A 13,728-nucleotide genomic window follows, 5' to 3' on the forward strand; every position below is an offset into this window, starting at 1 on the left:
GGGCAATCCCCGCTCTCTGGGATATCTTTAAATAGAACCAGTTTGAAAACCCGCGGTCGGTACCACTATCTAGGGAATATCATAAGTTCCCAGTAAGGATATAGTCATTGTCGGGAGGAAAGTTTTTGTGCCCTCACCGTATATGTTTGCAGTTGTTTTATTGTAAAACTCGACGACATCTATCTTGAAGGTAAGTGTACATTATTATTTCCAAATGTAAATTTAGTTGGAGGGCAATTTCACGGGTAACTGAGAGTTGACTGATATTTTTGGAGCAAAATCATAAGCACTTCGTCCCATTCCATGCAAAACATGCATTATTTTCGAAGTCTTTTGACCTGGTTTATTGATTTTTTAGGCTTAGACTTATTGTTGTAATTGAATTCCCAAAATATTCTTTGGATGGTTTTTAGCAGATAGTTAAAGCATAGTATTTGTTGACTGTCCTTAATGCAACCAACACGTCAGTCAGTTACCATGTTTTTAATAATAAACCGAAAGTTATTTTTAGAATTCAACTAAGGTAAACACACCAGTAGTGTCCTGTGCAAGTGCTTCAGTAGTGGCCACTTCAAGGTTTATATTTGAAAAAAATAGGATTCCAAGTTTCCCAATGGCTTCAGAAGTGCAGGAGGTATGCACTTATGAATCCATTGGGAGACCTAGAATCCTATTCTTTCAAACATAACCCTGGGAGTGGCCACTACTGAAGCACTGGTCACTACTGTTGTGTTTACCTTAGTTGATGGCAAACTGTTCCTTATGCTTCGGAGTCATACTTCTTTATCAATATATTTTTTGTGGACGTTAAGTGAGCGTCATCACCCTACTTTCCTCTAACTGCGTGGTTGTCATCGCCTTCATTTCTTTGATTGTCCGGGCGTCGTCATCAATAGTTCAGTTCATCATTTCTTGCTGTCAGCTTCGGCGGTGTATATCTACTCATTGACGTCATTCGATTCTACCCCAGATAGGTATGTAAAACTCTGTAAGTCATTTAGAATGGGGTTGTTTCCCTTCAGTCAAAAGTACTACTTTTAATCTCTGAAACTGATAGAATAAGGAAAAAAATAATAACATGGAGCCAGAGAAAACTTATTTTCCCTATAGTTATTTTTTATTTCATTTTTCTAAATGTCCGATTTTGGAAATCAGGCGTTTTTTAATGACGTCACAAGTCATGTACTTTTACGCGCTACTCCATTGTCGCGCTAAATGTTTACGCTTTGCTGTCAACCGCGTAGCCAGGTTATGATAATTTGCCCTGTGCACTAATGACATCAGTAAATGGCACTTAATCACTAGTGAGTCATGTGCAGAAGTGTAAAGAATGAATTTCAATCTGCACACCAATTAAAATTTTTGTAAAAAATATTAAACTTTGTCAATATGTTTAAAAAATGGTTAAATCCTATGTTTTTAAGCATGCTCTTTCATAAAAATAAAACAAAAATAAATTAAAAAAAAAATACTTTTAAAATTTCGGAAACAACCCTAATGCTGCATGTTCATTTTCTGGTTTTCTTGTTCGGTTTCTTTTTTATTTTGATTTTTTTTCTCACTGATTTTTTCCTTCCATTTAATTTGCGAGTTTCTACTGTAGTTGCCGTTCTTTTGAATTCTTATCTAAACGTACTTTTACTTATTCTCTCCAAGGTATCCAATAGTCCACGAATCTAGCATTTTTTGACTCAAATTTGCTAGCAAATATTTTCTCTCCATTTCTTTTATTGCATTGAAGTTTTCTCCCGGTTCCGAAACACGTACACTCTATTTCGAGGCCTGTTCAGTAATCGAATAGTCAGGATGCTACAGCATGTGTCAATCATCATTTCAAATTTCAATGTATTCTATACTTTTCTTTCGTTTAAATCTTCGTTTAGAAGCATTTTGACTAGAGGTCTGATCAAGATTTTTTACTGTAAGAGCAGCAGTTTAATAATTGTTTCAGTGGGATTCTGTTCCCAGAATCTTTTTTCTTGTGAAAATAATTGTTGTAGTGCTGAAAATTAGTTTCAAAACAACTTTTCTCCTATTGAGGACCTCCAAATCCTAACGTGAATCCAACCAAAAATAATGTTCATAACTGATTGTGCTTCATTTTCGCTTTTTCAACTCCATTTATATTATCAGTTTCTCGCCTAATATCGATATCGTCCCTTTGTATCATATAAAGCGGTCATTGTGAAAAACTTAAAGGGGCTAACAACATAATACATTTTTAAAATTATTATTAAAAATATAGTTATTTAGTTCTCCTCCTTCTTATTCCTACCTTTTGTTCGAAGAATGATACTTTTCTTTTCTTACGCCCGCGTGTCCTTCTTTCCAACTTTCTAGACTGCTTTTGACCTGGTTTCACTTGAGTAACTTAATCACTTTTTTTTTACATAAGTTCTCTGACTGGATCAGCTGCTACCTGTGCTTTTCAAAAAGTAGAAAAAGAAAACGAAAGGATGAACCCCATTGAATAAAATGTAGAAGAAAAAAAGGGTCTAAATTAGAAAAAAAAAAGAAAAGAAACCAGCACCATCCATACGGGGGTACCACCAAAACGGCTCACAACTTTTGGGTGCACCGACCTGAAGACTTCGCCTTGGCGAAAATTTTGCAAGGGTTGCCAGGAACGAAAGGTAGAGGGAGAAGTCGTGATTTGCTGCTTGAGTTGGGTCGCATTTGCAATTTTTATTACAAATTTCATTTTTTGCCTATCTGGGGAAAGGGTTGGTTTTGATTAAACTAAGTGCAGTATCGATGCAGCTGGAGTTATTTCGATATATCTGTTTATTCACGTGTTTTTTCTGTATATAGCTTGTACTTTCTCAACTGAATCGCGTGGAAATTATATATTTTCGGCACGGGGTCCGAAAATATCATGGTATTTTCAAAAATTACGAAAATACCCAATATTTTGATATATATCCGATATTTTCAATTAGCACAAATTAAGGTCTTCAAAATAGTAAATGCATCCTCCAATCACTCTTTATTTTCTTATATTATAATTACAATATGTAGACTTAAAATTAATGTTTCTTTCATTATTTATATCTAATATTTCATTTTACATTTCTATCAATTTTAATGGAGTTAATTTAGCATTAGCTGTTATACTCATTTTCCTTCTGTTAGCTACTTTTACAGTTATATGACTCATCAGAAATAAATAATATGCATTACTCGGTGAAAAGGCATGAGACATTTTCTTTTTTTCTCACCAACGTTTAACATTTAATTGCGCACTTTTAGAATGAATTAAAAGTGTTACATTGCTAATAATTTTATGAATATAAATTACAAGTAAAAATGAAATATTGAATTACTTTGCTGTATTAATGATGTATTATACAGCAGAAAAATATAGTACATAACTTTTTGATTATTTTTGATAATAAATGAACAATATTGCTTTGATTAATATACTTTTTTTTTTGAAAATATCCTAGTTGAAAAAATAAATATAGAAAATATCAAAATACCATGATATTTTGAAAATAAATATCGGATATATATATCGTAATACATATATATCATGATATATATCAACTGATATATAGGATCGGCGAACCCTGTTCCGGCATATTTTGAATTTCAGTTTCTAAAGGTATTTTCAAATTTTGAATATTAGTGACTATTCATTCTCGAAACAGTTAATTTTTTTGGGGAAGTAAGGAAGGCAACCAGGGCCGAGGAGAGGCCACGACATCCTAGTCAGAAACTTGGGGCCCAGTCATTGACGGGTTCCGGCTGGGAGTTGGAGTAGTATAAATTTTGTGGGGGGAATGGAGTCTGGTGATCAAACTGACAAAAGACCCGCCTTGACTCTCGACGACCCTGAAGTATGGAGACCTGGAGATGTTATCTTTGAACATTGGCCGTAATGGTCCTTCGCAAGCTAAAAACAGCTTTTCCGTGCAGGGGGGGGGGGACATCTTTTGATCCGGATCCGAAGTTGGCCCAATATTTTTTAAACAAGTATGAAATATAGTGGTAAACAATATAGAGGGGGCCCCAGAAGAGTATAGGGGTGAGCACCTCGAAGCGATTTTTCGAAAATTCTGTTTTGTTCTTTTTCTATTTCAATTTTAAGAACATTTTACCGAGCAAATTATCATAACGTGGACGAGTGAATTACCAAATTATTATAACGTGGAACCGTAACATGGGCGAGAAATTAACAAAGCAAATTCGCGAGAAATTCATTATCCATTTTTTGTAAATATACAGGCGAACCAAATGATCTTTTTATTTCCTACTACGGGCAAAGCCGTGCGAATACTGCTAGTAGCAAATTAACGTATGTACACTTTTACCCTTACGCTGAGGCAGGGCCGACGAGAGGCCATGTCAGCCTAGTCCCAAACTAGGGCTTTTAAAGGGTGTTTGATTTTCAAATTCATTTTTGATTTAGAAATGCGCATTTCCCTCCATTCATAAGCAACTTCGTTTTGTAAAAGTATTAAACATTTACAATGGATTTCTTTATTTATACACCACTTGGGAATAATTACATGTGAGTAAGACTTAAAAGGTCTTGATTAAAAATTGTGTTCAAAAAGGTCTTGATTAAAAATTGTGTGCAATAAATCTCTACATAGTATAAAATGAAGTCTCCAAAAAGCGTCTGTGTGTTTGAACTTGGAAAACTCGAGAACTACCCGGCCGATTTCGCTGAAATTTTCAGTTTCTTCCTTTAACTCCTGAAAAGGTTTGCAGATCAGTTCGAAAAAAATTCGATGAATAGTTCTTTTTTTATTCCAATTTAGGCCCAATTATCACATAAATTCCTCAATATGGGTGATCAAAAATTAATTGCATATATGAATATTATATATCGTTGGAAAGAGTAGAATTTTCCACGTTTTACGCAATTTGTTTCAAAGCTCTAACTTAATTACGACGGGAGTTATTCACGTTTTTAGCTCGAATTTGTTTAGGCTTAGCTGAAATTTAGGCACTACTTTCTTCATTAAATCTGTCAGTAAAAAGTGAAGGAATTGTCCCACAGTTTTCTCTTTGACACCACTGGAAAAAACGACATTTTTTACTCCAAATCTTTCTGGACCAATGATCGAAAAACTAAGCTTCTATTTCCAAAGGGAAAAAAAAAAGTTACAAGCGTTTTTAAATCAAGTTCGAAAAATGTCATCCTTTTTCAAGTTGTTAACCATTTTATTTTCGCGTTTCCATGGTAACTCTTTTTGAATCCATTTTTTCTTTCCTTATTTTGCATTTAATTTCGTAAACGTATTTTATTTCGTGTTTCTATGTTTACGCTTTTAAAATCCATCTTTCACATTTTAATTTCCTAAAAGTATTTTAATATCTGTCTTCATTGTTTGGAGGGGGAATTTTGCATGTTTTTTTTTATTTAAGACTGATTGTTGAATTTATGTCACGTGACACAATTTTTATTCTCAAGGTAGACAGGTAGACCGGGCAAAGCCGAACAACGCAGATAGTCTTTACTAATAATAAAGCTGCAAGTCTGTATGTCTGGATCTCTGTATGTCTGTTACACGCATAGCGCCTAGACCGCTCGGCCGATTTTCATGAAATTTGACACAGAATTAGTTCGTAGCATAGGGGTGAGCACCTCGAATCAATTTTTGAAAATTCCATTTTGTTCCTTTTCTGTTCCAGTTTTAAGAACATTTTACCGAGAAAATTAGCATAACGTGGACGGGTGAATTACCAAGTTATCATAACGTGGAACCGTAACATGGGCGAGCAAATTAATTCCTGCAATCGGGGGATTTAAAATGTTTCCTTTTTGGATATTTTACCGCAAAAGTTTACTGATTTTGTTTTTCTCCCTTCAAGCCTGATTGTTGAACACGTGTCTCTTGGCATAAATTTTATTTTCGAGGTAGACCGTGCAAAGCAGTGCAGAAGCGAATTAAATATTGCGCTCTACGCTTGCTATCAACCATATCGTTGCCAGTACATGTGAGTAAAGATGCGAATTAAATATTGAGCTCTGCGCTAATGACATCAGTGAATGGCATTTCATCACTTGTGATGTCATGTGCAGAAGCGTAAAAAAAGGAAATTGAATCTGCGCACCGATTAAAATATTTTTAAAAAAATATTAAACTTTGTCAAAGAATTTAAAAAATGGTCAAATCCTATAATTTTAAGCAAACTTAATTTGCTTTTTAATATGCTGATTGCGATTGGCTTAGAAGTTTTGCAGACTAGTAGTGTATATGTCGTTTTCATTTGTTTCTGGGTGAAACGAAAAACTACAGAAAATTCATTAAATAAATCATTAAATTGAAAAGAACTTTATAAATTGTTATTTCTATATATTGTTATTATTTTTTAACAATTTGAATTATTTATTTTTTTTATTGTCTCGTCTAAATTTATGAAACATATTTGTTTCAATTGCTGGTTAGGGATCTTTTTCGATTTTCTTTTTTTGATCTTATCCACTGTAATATTAAAATCTGTTCGCGTCCGTCCGTCTGTCTGTCTGTCTGTCTGAAGATCGATCTTCTCAAGAACCGCCGCGAATCGAGAGTCAAACGAGATACCGATCGATTCAAAATTTTCCAAAGAAAACAATAGGACTAATCTCGTAATTGTGCGAATTTAATTAGCGGAGATATTAATCAAAACGTTAATTAACATAACGTTATTCAGGAATTTTTATTTCTTTCCTGTTGCCATTTTGCATATGGGTGAGCAAGTAAAATTCTAATAATTGTTTTAAGAGATTTTTTGGCTGCTGTCCAAATCTTAAAACAACGTTTCCATCTAGAATTTCATTTTAAATTATTTTAAAAATTGGTTGCTCTATTCGGACATAGCCTTTATTTTATCGTCTGTCCTTTTTTTATTTTTTACATTCAACGTTCTTAACTCTTTTCATCATATGAAAGTTGTTTCTTTAGCTATGTTTATTGATTGTAGTGTAAGTTTATCATTCGCCGGCCTCATATTTTGGTACATTTAAAATGTGAGACTAATTATGTTTATTTTGTTGGATTTTCTCCGTCATATGGGTGAGTTTTCGAATTGTAATAACTCTTTTTTTCCTTCCTGTTTCTATTTTTGAAATACAGTTTGTATCGTTAAAAGAACATGTTAAATTAAGATTGTTTTGATTTCTTTAAGTGAAACTGAGTTGAACAAAAGTGTTTTTAAGGATTTTAACTAAAGCTAAATTGGAATCTGATGACTTGGTATTAAAGTAATGTTTATTGGTATTTATTAATACTTGGTGCTTTAGTTTCACGTAATCAAATACACAGTATGTGTCATTTTATGTAAAAAACTGATTGTAATTGTACATAAATATTTCAGATATAGTCTATCAGATGTAATTCATTTTAACGTAAGCACAGATTATAGTTGATAAAGCATATATTTTCATCTTTTGTGCTAATTGAAAATACTCATAACTTGTTCATTGAGAACTATGATTAACGTTAAAGAGATTTTTGCCAAAAATATGCTCTAGGTGTTTTGCAAACCTTGCATTACGCATATTTATTTACTCCTCAGCTCTTTAGAAACTGATGTCAGAGTAATACAAAAACATCAATTGGACATCTCTTTCATTTTTTAAGTAGCCCGTGCAACACCGGGCATGCAGCTAGTATGAATTAAATACCGTTTCAGAACATTATTCTTATGCCCTAATTGCAATTACTTAGTGTTTGCAGCTCTGGAAATCGCTGGAGGTTTCGTAACTGTTATTTAGTATTGCAGACGACTACTTCTAGACGCCAGCGTTGAATAACATTTGCTTCTCCAGCGTTTTCATTGTATCTTGTTTTCGTAAGCCAGTTGACAGGATACGATATTTGATTATGACGCGGCTCAAATACTGCTTGTTTGTTGAAATATTTCTGTCCCCCGCGGCGGATGTAAATATTAGCAAAAAGATCGATTCTTATCGTCGTTGCAAGAAGAAAATGCGATTGAGTAATACCATTCTTTTCTCTCTTCTTTTGTTGAATTGCTTAGTAGTGTTCGAGTAATAGAGCCTCATGTCGAAAATCGATTTTTACGCAGATGGGTGAAATGCTTGATATGCAGGTACAATAAATAATGCATGTTTTGGTTTGTTGATTACAAAGATTGCATCTGGTTTATTATATTTATTTGTGTGGGCCTTTTCCCCCTTTTCGTTTTTTTAAAATTATTATTATTTTTTTGTTTTGTTTGTTTTTTAACCTAAGCAGGGTTTTTTTTTTTTTTTTTAAATCCAAAAAGAGAGGGGAAAAAAAAGCAAAAGAAAGGCGTAAAACAGTGACGATTTTGAAATGTTCACTAGGTGTTAAACATGAACAGTTTGAATATGAATAATGTGTTTTCCACCCTGTTCTTATTGAAGACTATCTCTCTGTTTACTTTTTCTGTCATAATCCTCGCCTTTTGCTTCCGGTTTTTAATTGTTGCCAAAAACAATGAAAATAATAGTAGTTATAAAGTTATACTTCCGCTTTTTAATTGTTGCCAAAAAAGAAAACAACGAACAAATGAATTATTAATAAGTTTAACAAATTAATTTCAAGGCTGAGCGAAAGTAAGCATACACTTGTGGACGTTTTTAGAAGCCGTTTTCTTTTCTTTTTTTTTCACTATGTACTTGTTCAAAAGTGGTTTAAATTTGAGTATAAAAATCAGCAATATTGAAAATAGACTACTAGTAAATATTATCAAGTCTCTCTTTGCATGCAGTACATTTATATTCAAATGAAAGGCAATATTGTTTTTCTTTCTTTCTTTCTTTCTTTTTTTTTTGAAGAAGGGTAGGTTTGAAATTTCAAATAGTCAGACCGCAAATAAATTGTAAAACGTAAAAATTTTAAAATAAAATATGATTTATTTAAAAAAATTTCCAAGGACTTTCTATAAGCTTGATTTGCAGTAAAACATATGAAGTAAAATAAGTACATACATAAATTCTTGATTGCCATACTCAAAAATTGAAGTTGATCTAAATGTTTATGTTAATTCTAGAGCAGCCAATAAAACTAAAATTAAAAATTTGAGAGAAGAATTAGGCAGGTAAAAGGCAGTAACTACAAATTTTTGAATTTTCTTTTTCTTTTTTCTTTTTTTTCTTTTTTTTTTGCACTTTTGTCACTATTGTCCGGTATCTTTGTCGTACAAGCTCGCTTATTTGGTTTCCGCCGAAAAAAAGATGCAAAAAAAGCGTCTAATTCCAGCATTTTCCAATTGTTAGTATTGAATCCATTACACATTTCGTCAAATATCTCGAAAACTCATTTCTGTAGTTACTGCCGTTTACTTGCGCACGGCAGAATACAGCTCTGTACGAATAGTATATAGATTTACTTTTTCGCCTACGATTCTTCTCTCAATTTTCAATGTTAATTTTATTGGCTACTCAAGAATTAACATAAACATTTATAACAACTTCAATTTTTGAGTATTGCAATTAAGAAATCATATATGTTCTTATTCTATTTCATATTTTTTTAGTGCGAATCAAGCTTATAGAAATAGTCTTTAGAATTTGAAACAAAAGAAATTATATTTTGTTTGAAAGTTCCATTTTAGCAGATAGAGGTACTTGTTGCATTCAATCTTCATTAATAGTTTTGAACTCAAAATGTGGCTAATATTTAACATCGAAATAAGTAACGTCGAATACTACGCTTACGGACGATTATAAAGTACATTGTAGAAAATCCTTTTCTTTTCTTTCCATTTCATCAAGGCGCACATTTGAGACCGACAATTTGATTTTTGATAAAGCTTTTATCTGTAACGAGAAATTATTGCTGTTAATATATAGAAAGATAAAACCTGCACTGTAAAGATTTATTATTTGAATTACAGTTATCTTCTTGGCACATACGTGTACGAAATGCCAATTGTAATGTTTAGCCTGGGCTGCTTGGAATTATTTTCTTCATTTCTATTTCTAGTGGAAGATAATGGTCAAGTATTATTATTTGTTTGTATAATAGCGCAGATTTTTTCATTACTCATTTATTTATTTATTGTTTATTGATTATTTTCATTGGTATGTTAATTTTGCTGAAAGATTGTTTTCAGTTGCAGCAATTCAGAAATTGCATTCATGCTAAAAAAAAAAGAGCTACTTTGATAAGTTATTGACTCTTCAATTTTAGATCTGCTTCATTATTTTTGAATCAGGTCCCTTTGTATAAGTGTGGTTCTCGGTACCAGATATTTTGATGATTACGCTAATCATTGGTTCCCAAATTGGTGATTTGTGGCGATATGGTACTGGTGCTTGATCTTGTATTTGAGTATCAAAACCGTAAACATAGCGCAGCAAAGCACACATGAGCATATACTTTCTGTTATTGTCACTTAATATCTGGGAGCAAATTCTTTGCAAACTGAATAACAATGAATTAATGAGTACAAAAAATTATTTCTTTAACAGTATTATACTGCCATGCTAAGCACAAAAGTCGGATCTACACTTTTTTATCCAAATTGATTTTTGGTCACCAGGTGGTTCTTTATAACATATTTTACCCATATGCAATGTTCTATAATCATTTTTGAATGGGAAGTATTTTTAATAAAATTCTTAAAAAGTATATTCTGAGTCAAATATATGGCAGAGTAAAACTTTAATTGAGGTTTCTCATTATGCAGCTCAGCTGCAGATACGACTTTTGTGCTTAGCACGGCAGTAGTGAAGCTGTACGATACGAGGAGAAATATGATTCATCATTGATCTTATTTTTCACTTTTTCTACTCATAGTTCTTTAAAAATATATATTTTTTCCTCTCGTCATGCTCCACGTTACTTAGTGCAGTTGCAGCAACACCCTTTTAGTGGCCCTGTTCTGGGCATCGAATTTGTTCTTTGTTTTGGAGCTGGACGTGTGACAGAAGTAGCCAAACGCGTTTAATGTAGAGACCACACGATTGCTGTGAATTTTTCTAGAGCAGTAGGAAGTAAGTTTGCTTTTGGGACGTTGCCAAACGTGTTTGATGTAAAAACCAGATATAATTGTTTTAAAATGTTTAAAATAGCAGGAAGTAAAAGTTAGCTTTTGCAAAATGTATGTTTAAACTTTATTTAATTGTGAATTTATAACAAGGTAAAAAAAAAGGATTTTAATAAAAAATAGCGTTGAGTGTTATTTTTTTTCCAGTTGAGACGACTTACAAACCACAATACATTTATCAGCGCTGAATACTGTATTTACAATAGGGTGTCAAAGTACTTGTGAAGTTAACATTAAAATTTAACTAGTAATTTAAAAAAGTAGGCGTTGTTTTCTGACTTTTCTTCCCTGTAAATTGGGTTTTACAGTTAAAGTTTTTCTTCAGAAAAAAAGCCAACTTTAAGTAAAAATGTTTTATTTTTGCCGCAAATGAACATAATTTTTTTTTCTTTATTTTATTATTATTTTTTTTATTTAAAATTAACATAAACTTATAAACGCAATATTTATAGTAATATTACTGTTACCTTGAATTCATATAATAGATATAACTGAAATGTAATTGTAAAAAATATTCTTGTTTTTTTGGATACAGTATGACACTAAACTGAAACTTATTTTTAGTTTTTTCCTTCGGTATTTTTCAAATTCATTCGCTACCACGATTTCGTTTAAAAGGTGTTTCAGATTGATATTTAAATTACTTAAAACTGAAATGAGTAAATATGGGCATGTATAATTAACCGTTTTCACGAAAATCAAACGTGTATTTAATGAACTTGAAATGATTTTGTTGTGAAATTTTTATGATAACTGATAGAAAACGTCAATTCATTAACATAAATTGAATTTTTAGGCGCTACATTTTTCTTAATATTTTTTTCTTTTTGTATTGTAGTGTTTCTGCCAAATTTCTTTTCATTGTGTACTACTGTTTAAACGTGATTTCAAAACCTTTTTAAAAGGACTTCTTTTTTTTTTTTTCCTTGAACAAGTGCATTTATAATTTTTTAGGTAGGGGAATGGAGGGCATATGTAAGCAGTTCTCATATCCACTCCGTAATATTAATATTATTATATTAGTGTAGGTTAATACAAGTGTAAACAATGTGTTAGTAAATATTATTTTTACGTTAAGCTTGTAAATTTATTGTTATTGATATCAATTGCTTGTTTATTTTTTGGGCAATCACGAATTGCTTATTGTTTTCACTTGACCGTTGAATGACGTCCGCGTCCTACGATTTTTAGTTTTCTATGCATATAATGCAGACGTCCATGTGCTTCGGAATTGAATTATTTATGAACGACTTTCTCGACTTCACACAATCCCAAATAGTTAGTCAACTGGTTGAATTCCAGTAAATTTAATATTTTATATTCTTTATTTATATTAAACCCATAAATGCTTACACAAAAAAATTGGTCGGTCATAAGGTATACTATGCATCATTTTCGCTTTCCCCCCTTCCTCCGGAAAATTTTGAGGTGACGGGCTTGCTACTACTGTACTATTTATCCGCTTGGAATTTTTAAAAAACTCACATCTGGTATCGCCAAATTGCGCGAGCACGAATGAAAATTGACATTCACTCTTTAATCCATCGTGTTCAACTTCTACTAACACGGGAAAAGTCGGCCTTGATGATTCCAGACTCCGCCTACCCAAATCATTACGTCATAATGACGTCACAATGGTTCTGACCCGTCACGGCTCCGCTTTCTGGACAACTTTGGGGAAATTCTGATCTCTTCTAGCGTAGTAATCGTTTTGTTGCCGCTGCACGTGGTTTTCGGGAGCAGTTTGTTTTCAGGAGCTGGAAAAAATTCGCTAAAATATGAATGGTGCGCCGACGAATAATAACATTCGGGATCCTCTTGAAAATGAATGTGAGGGAAATAGTGTGGATAATACACATTTTATAAAACTTGAAGGGATGAGTAAAACCCGGCAGTGCTCGGTAAGCTTTATTTTGTGTTACATTTATTCAGTTCGTGGTTTGTTCCCATTTTTTAAGCTCCGCCTATTTCAAAACGTCATCGAGATGTAAGTTTTTAATTTGAATGAAATCGAACTGCGATTCATAAGCATGCTTTTTGTTTACATTCAAATAATAGCTAGTCTATGACAATTATTTCATGAACTGGTATTTATTTTCTTACAAAATGTTGAATTTAAAAATGTTGACTTAAAAAAAAAAAAATTAGCGGATCGGCAGAAAAAAAAAAAAAAAAATAGCGGACCGGCGGGGTTTTTTTTTTTCTTCATTTTTTTCCGGAAGAAAAAAAGGAAAAATAGAGCAGATTGTTATACATAAAAAACAGGTTGTGACTTTTATTTACGGACCAACGAAGTTTTTTCCCTTTTTTATTCTTTTTGTTTTCTTTTTTTTTGCCAAAAGAAAAATTTTTCGACTCGAGGATCGTAATAATTGTGAAGTTTTTTTTTGCGAACGACTGGGGTCCCCCCCCCCCCTTTTTTTTTAAATGTAATGAAAAACAAACAATATAAACTAAAATCTATACTAATATTATAAAGAGAGAGGGCGGATTTTTGTGTGTTTATATGTTCGAGGTAATCTCCGGAACCACTGCACCTGTTTTAAAAATTCCTTCACTATATGAAAGGTGCTTTCCTACTGAGTGATATCAGCTATAATTCGAGAATATCCGATAAGTAGTTCTTTTTTTTTATTCCAATTTAGGCCCAAATTTCACATAAATTCCCGAATATGGGAGTGGAAAATTACTTGCACATATTATATATCGTTGAAAAGGGTAGAATTTGCCGCGTTCTAAACAATTTGTTTC

General features: G+C 32.4%; 1 protein-coding gene across 2 annotated transcripts in view; it reads left to right on the forward strand.

Annotated features, from left to right (window-relative positions):
- Positions 1-13,728, forward strand: part of LOC129225584 (S-adenosylhomocysteine hydrolase-like protein 1) — a 297,465-nt gene that overhangs the window by 63,096 nt on the left and 220,641 nt on the right. Inside the window, exon 1 of one of the 2 annotated variants that reach the window (XM_054860037.1) lies at positions 12,730-12,878. The exons of the other annotated variant lie outside the window; for it this stretch is intronic. Coding sequence (XP_054716012.1) covers positions 12,756-12,878 — 123 coding nt within the window. The 5' untranslated portion in view covers positions 12,730-12,755. Of the gene's footprint in view, positions 1-12,729; positions 12,879-13,728 lie in introns of those variants that run through there. 2 annotated transcript variants of the gene reach the window in all.

Source organism: Uloborus diversus, chromosome 7 (genome assembly GCF_026930045.1).
Source record: "Uloborus diversus isolate 005 chromosome 7, Udiv.v.3.1, whole genome shotgun sequence".
Classification (NCBI taxonomy): Eukaryota; Metazoa; Arthropoda; class Arachnida; order Araneae; family Uloboridae; genus Uloborus; species Uloborus diversus.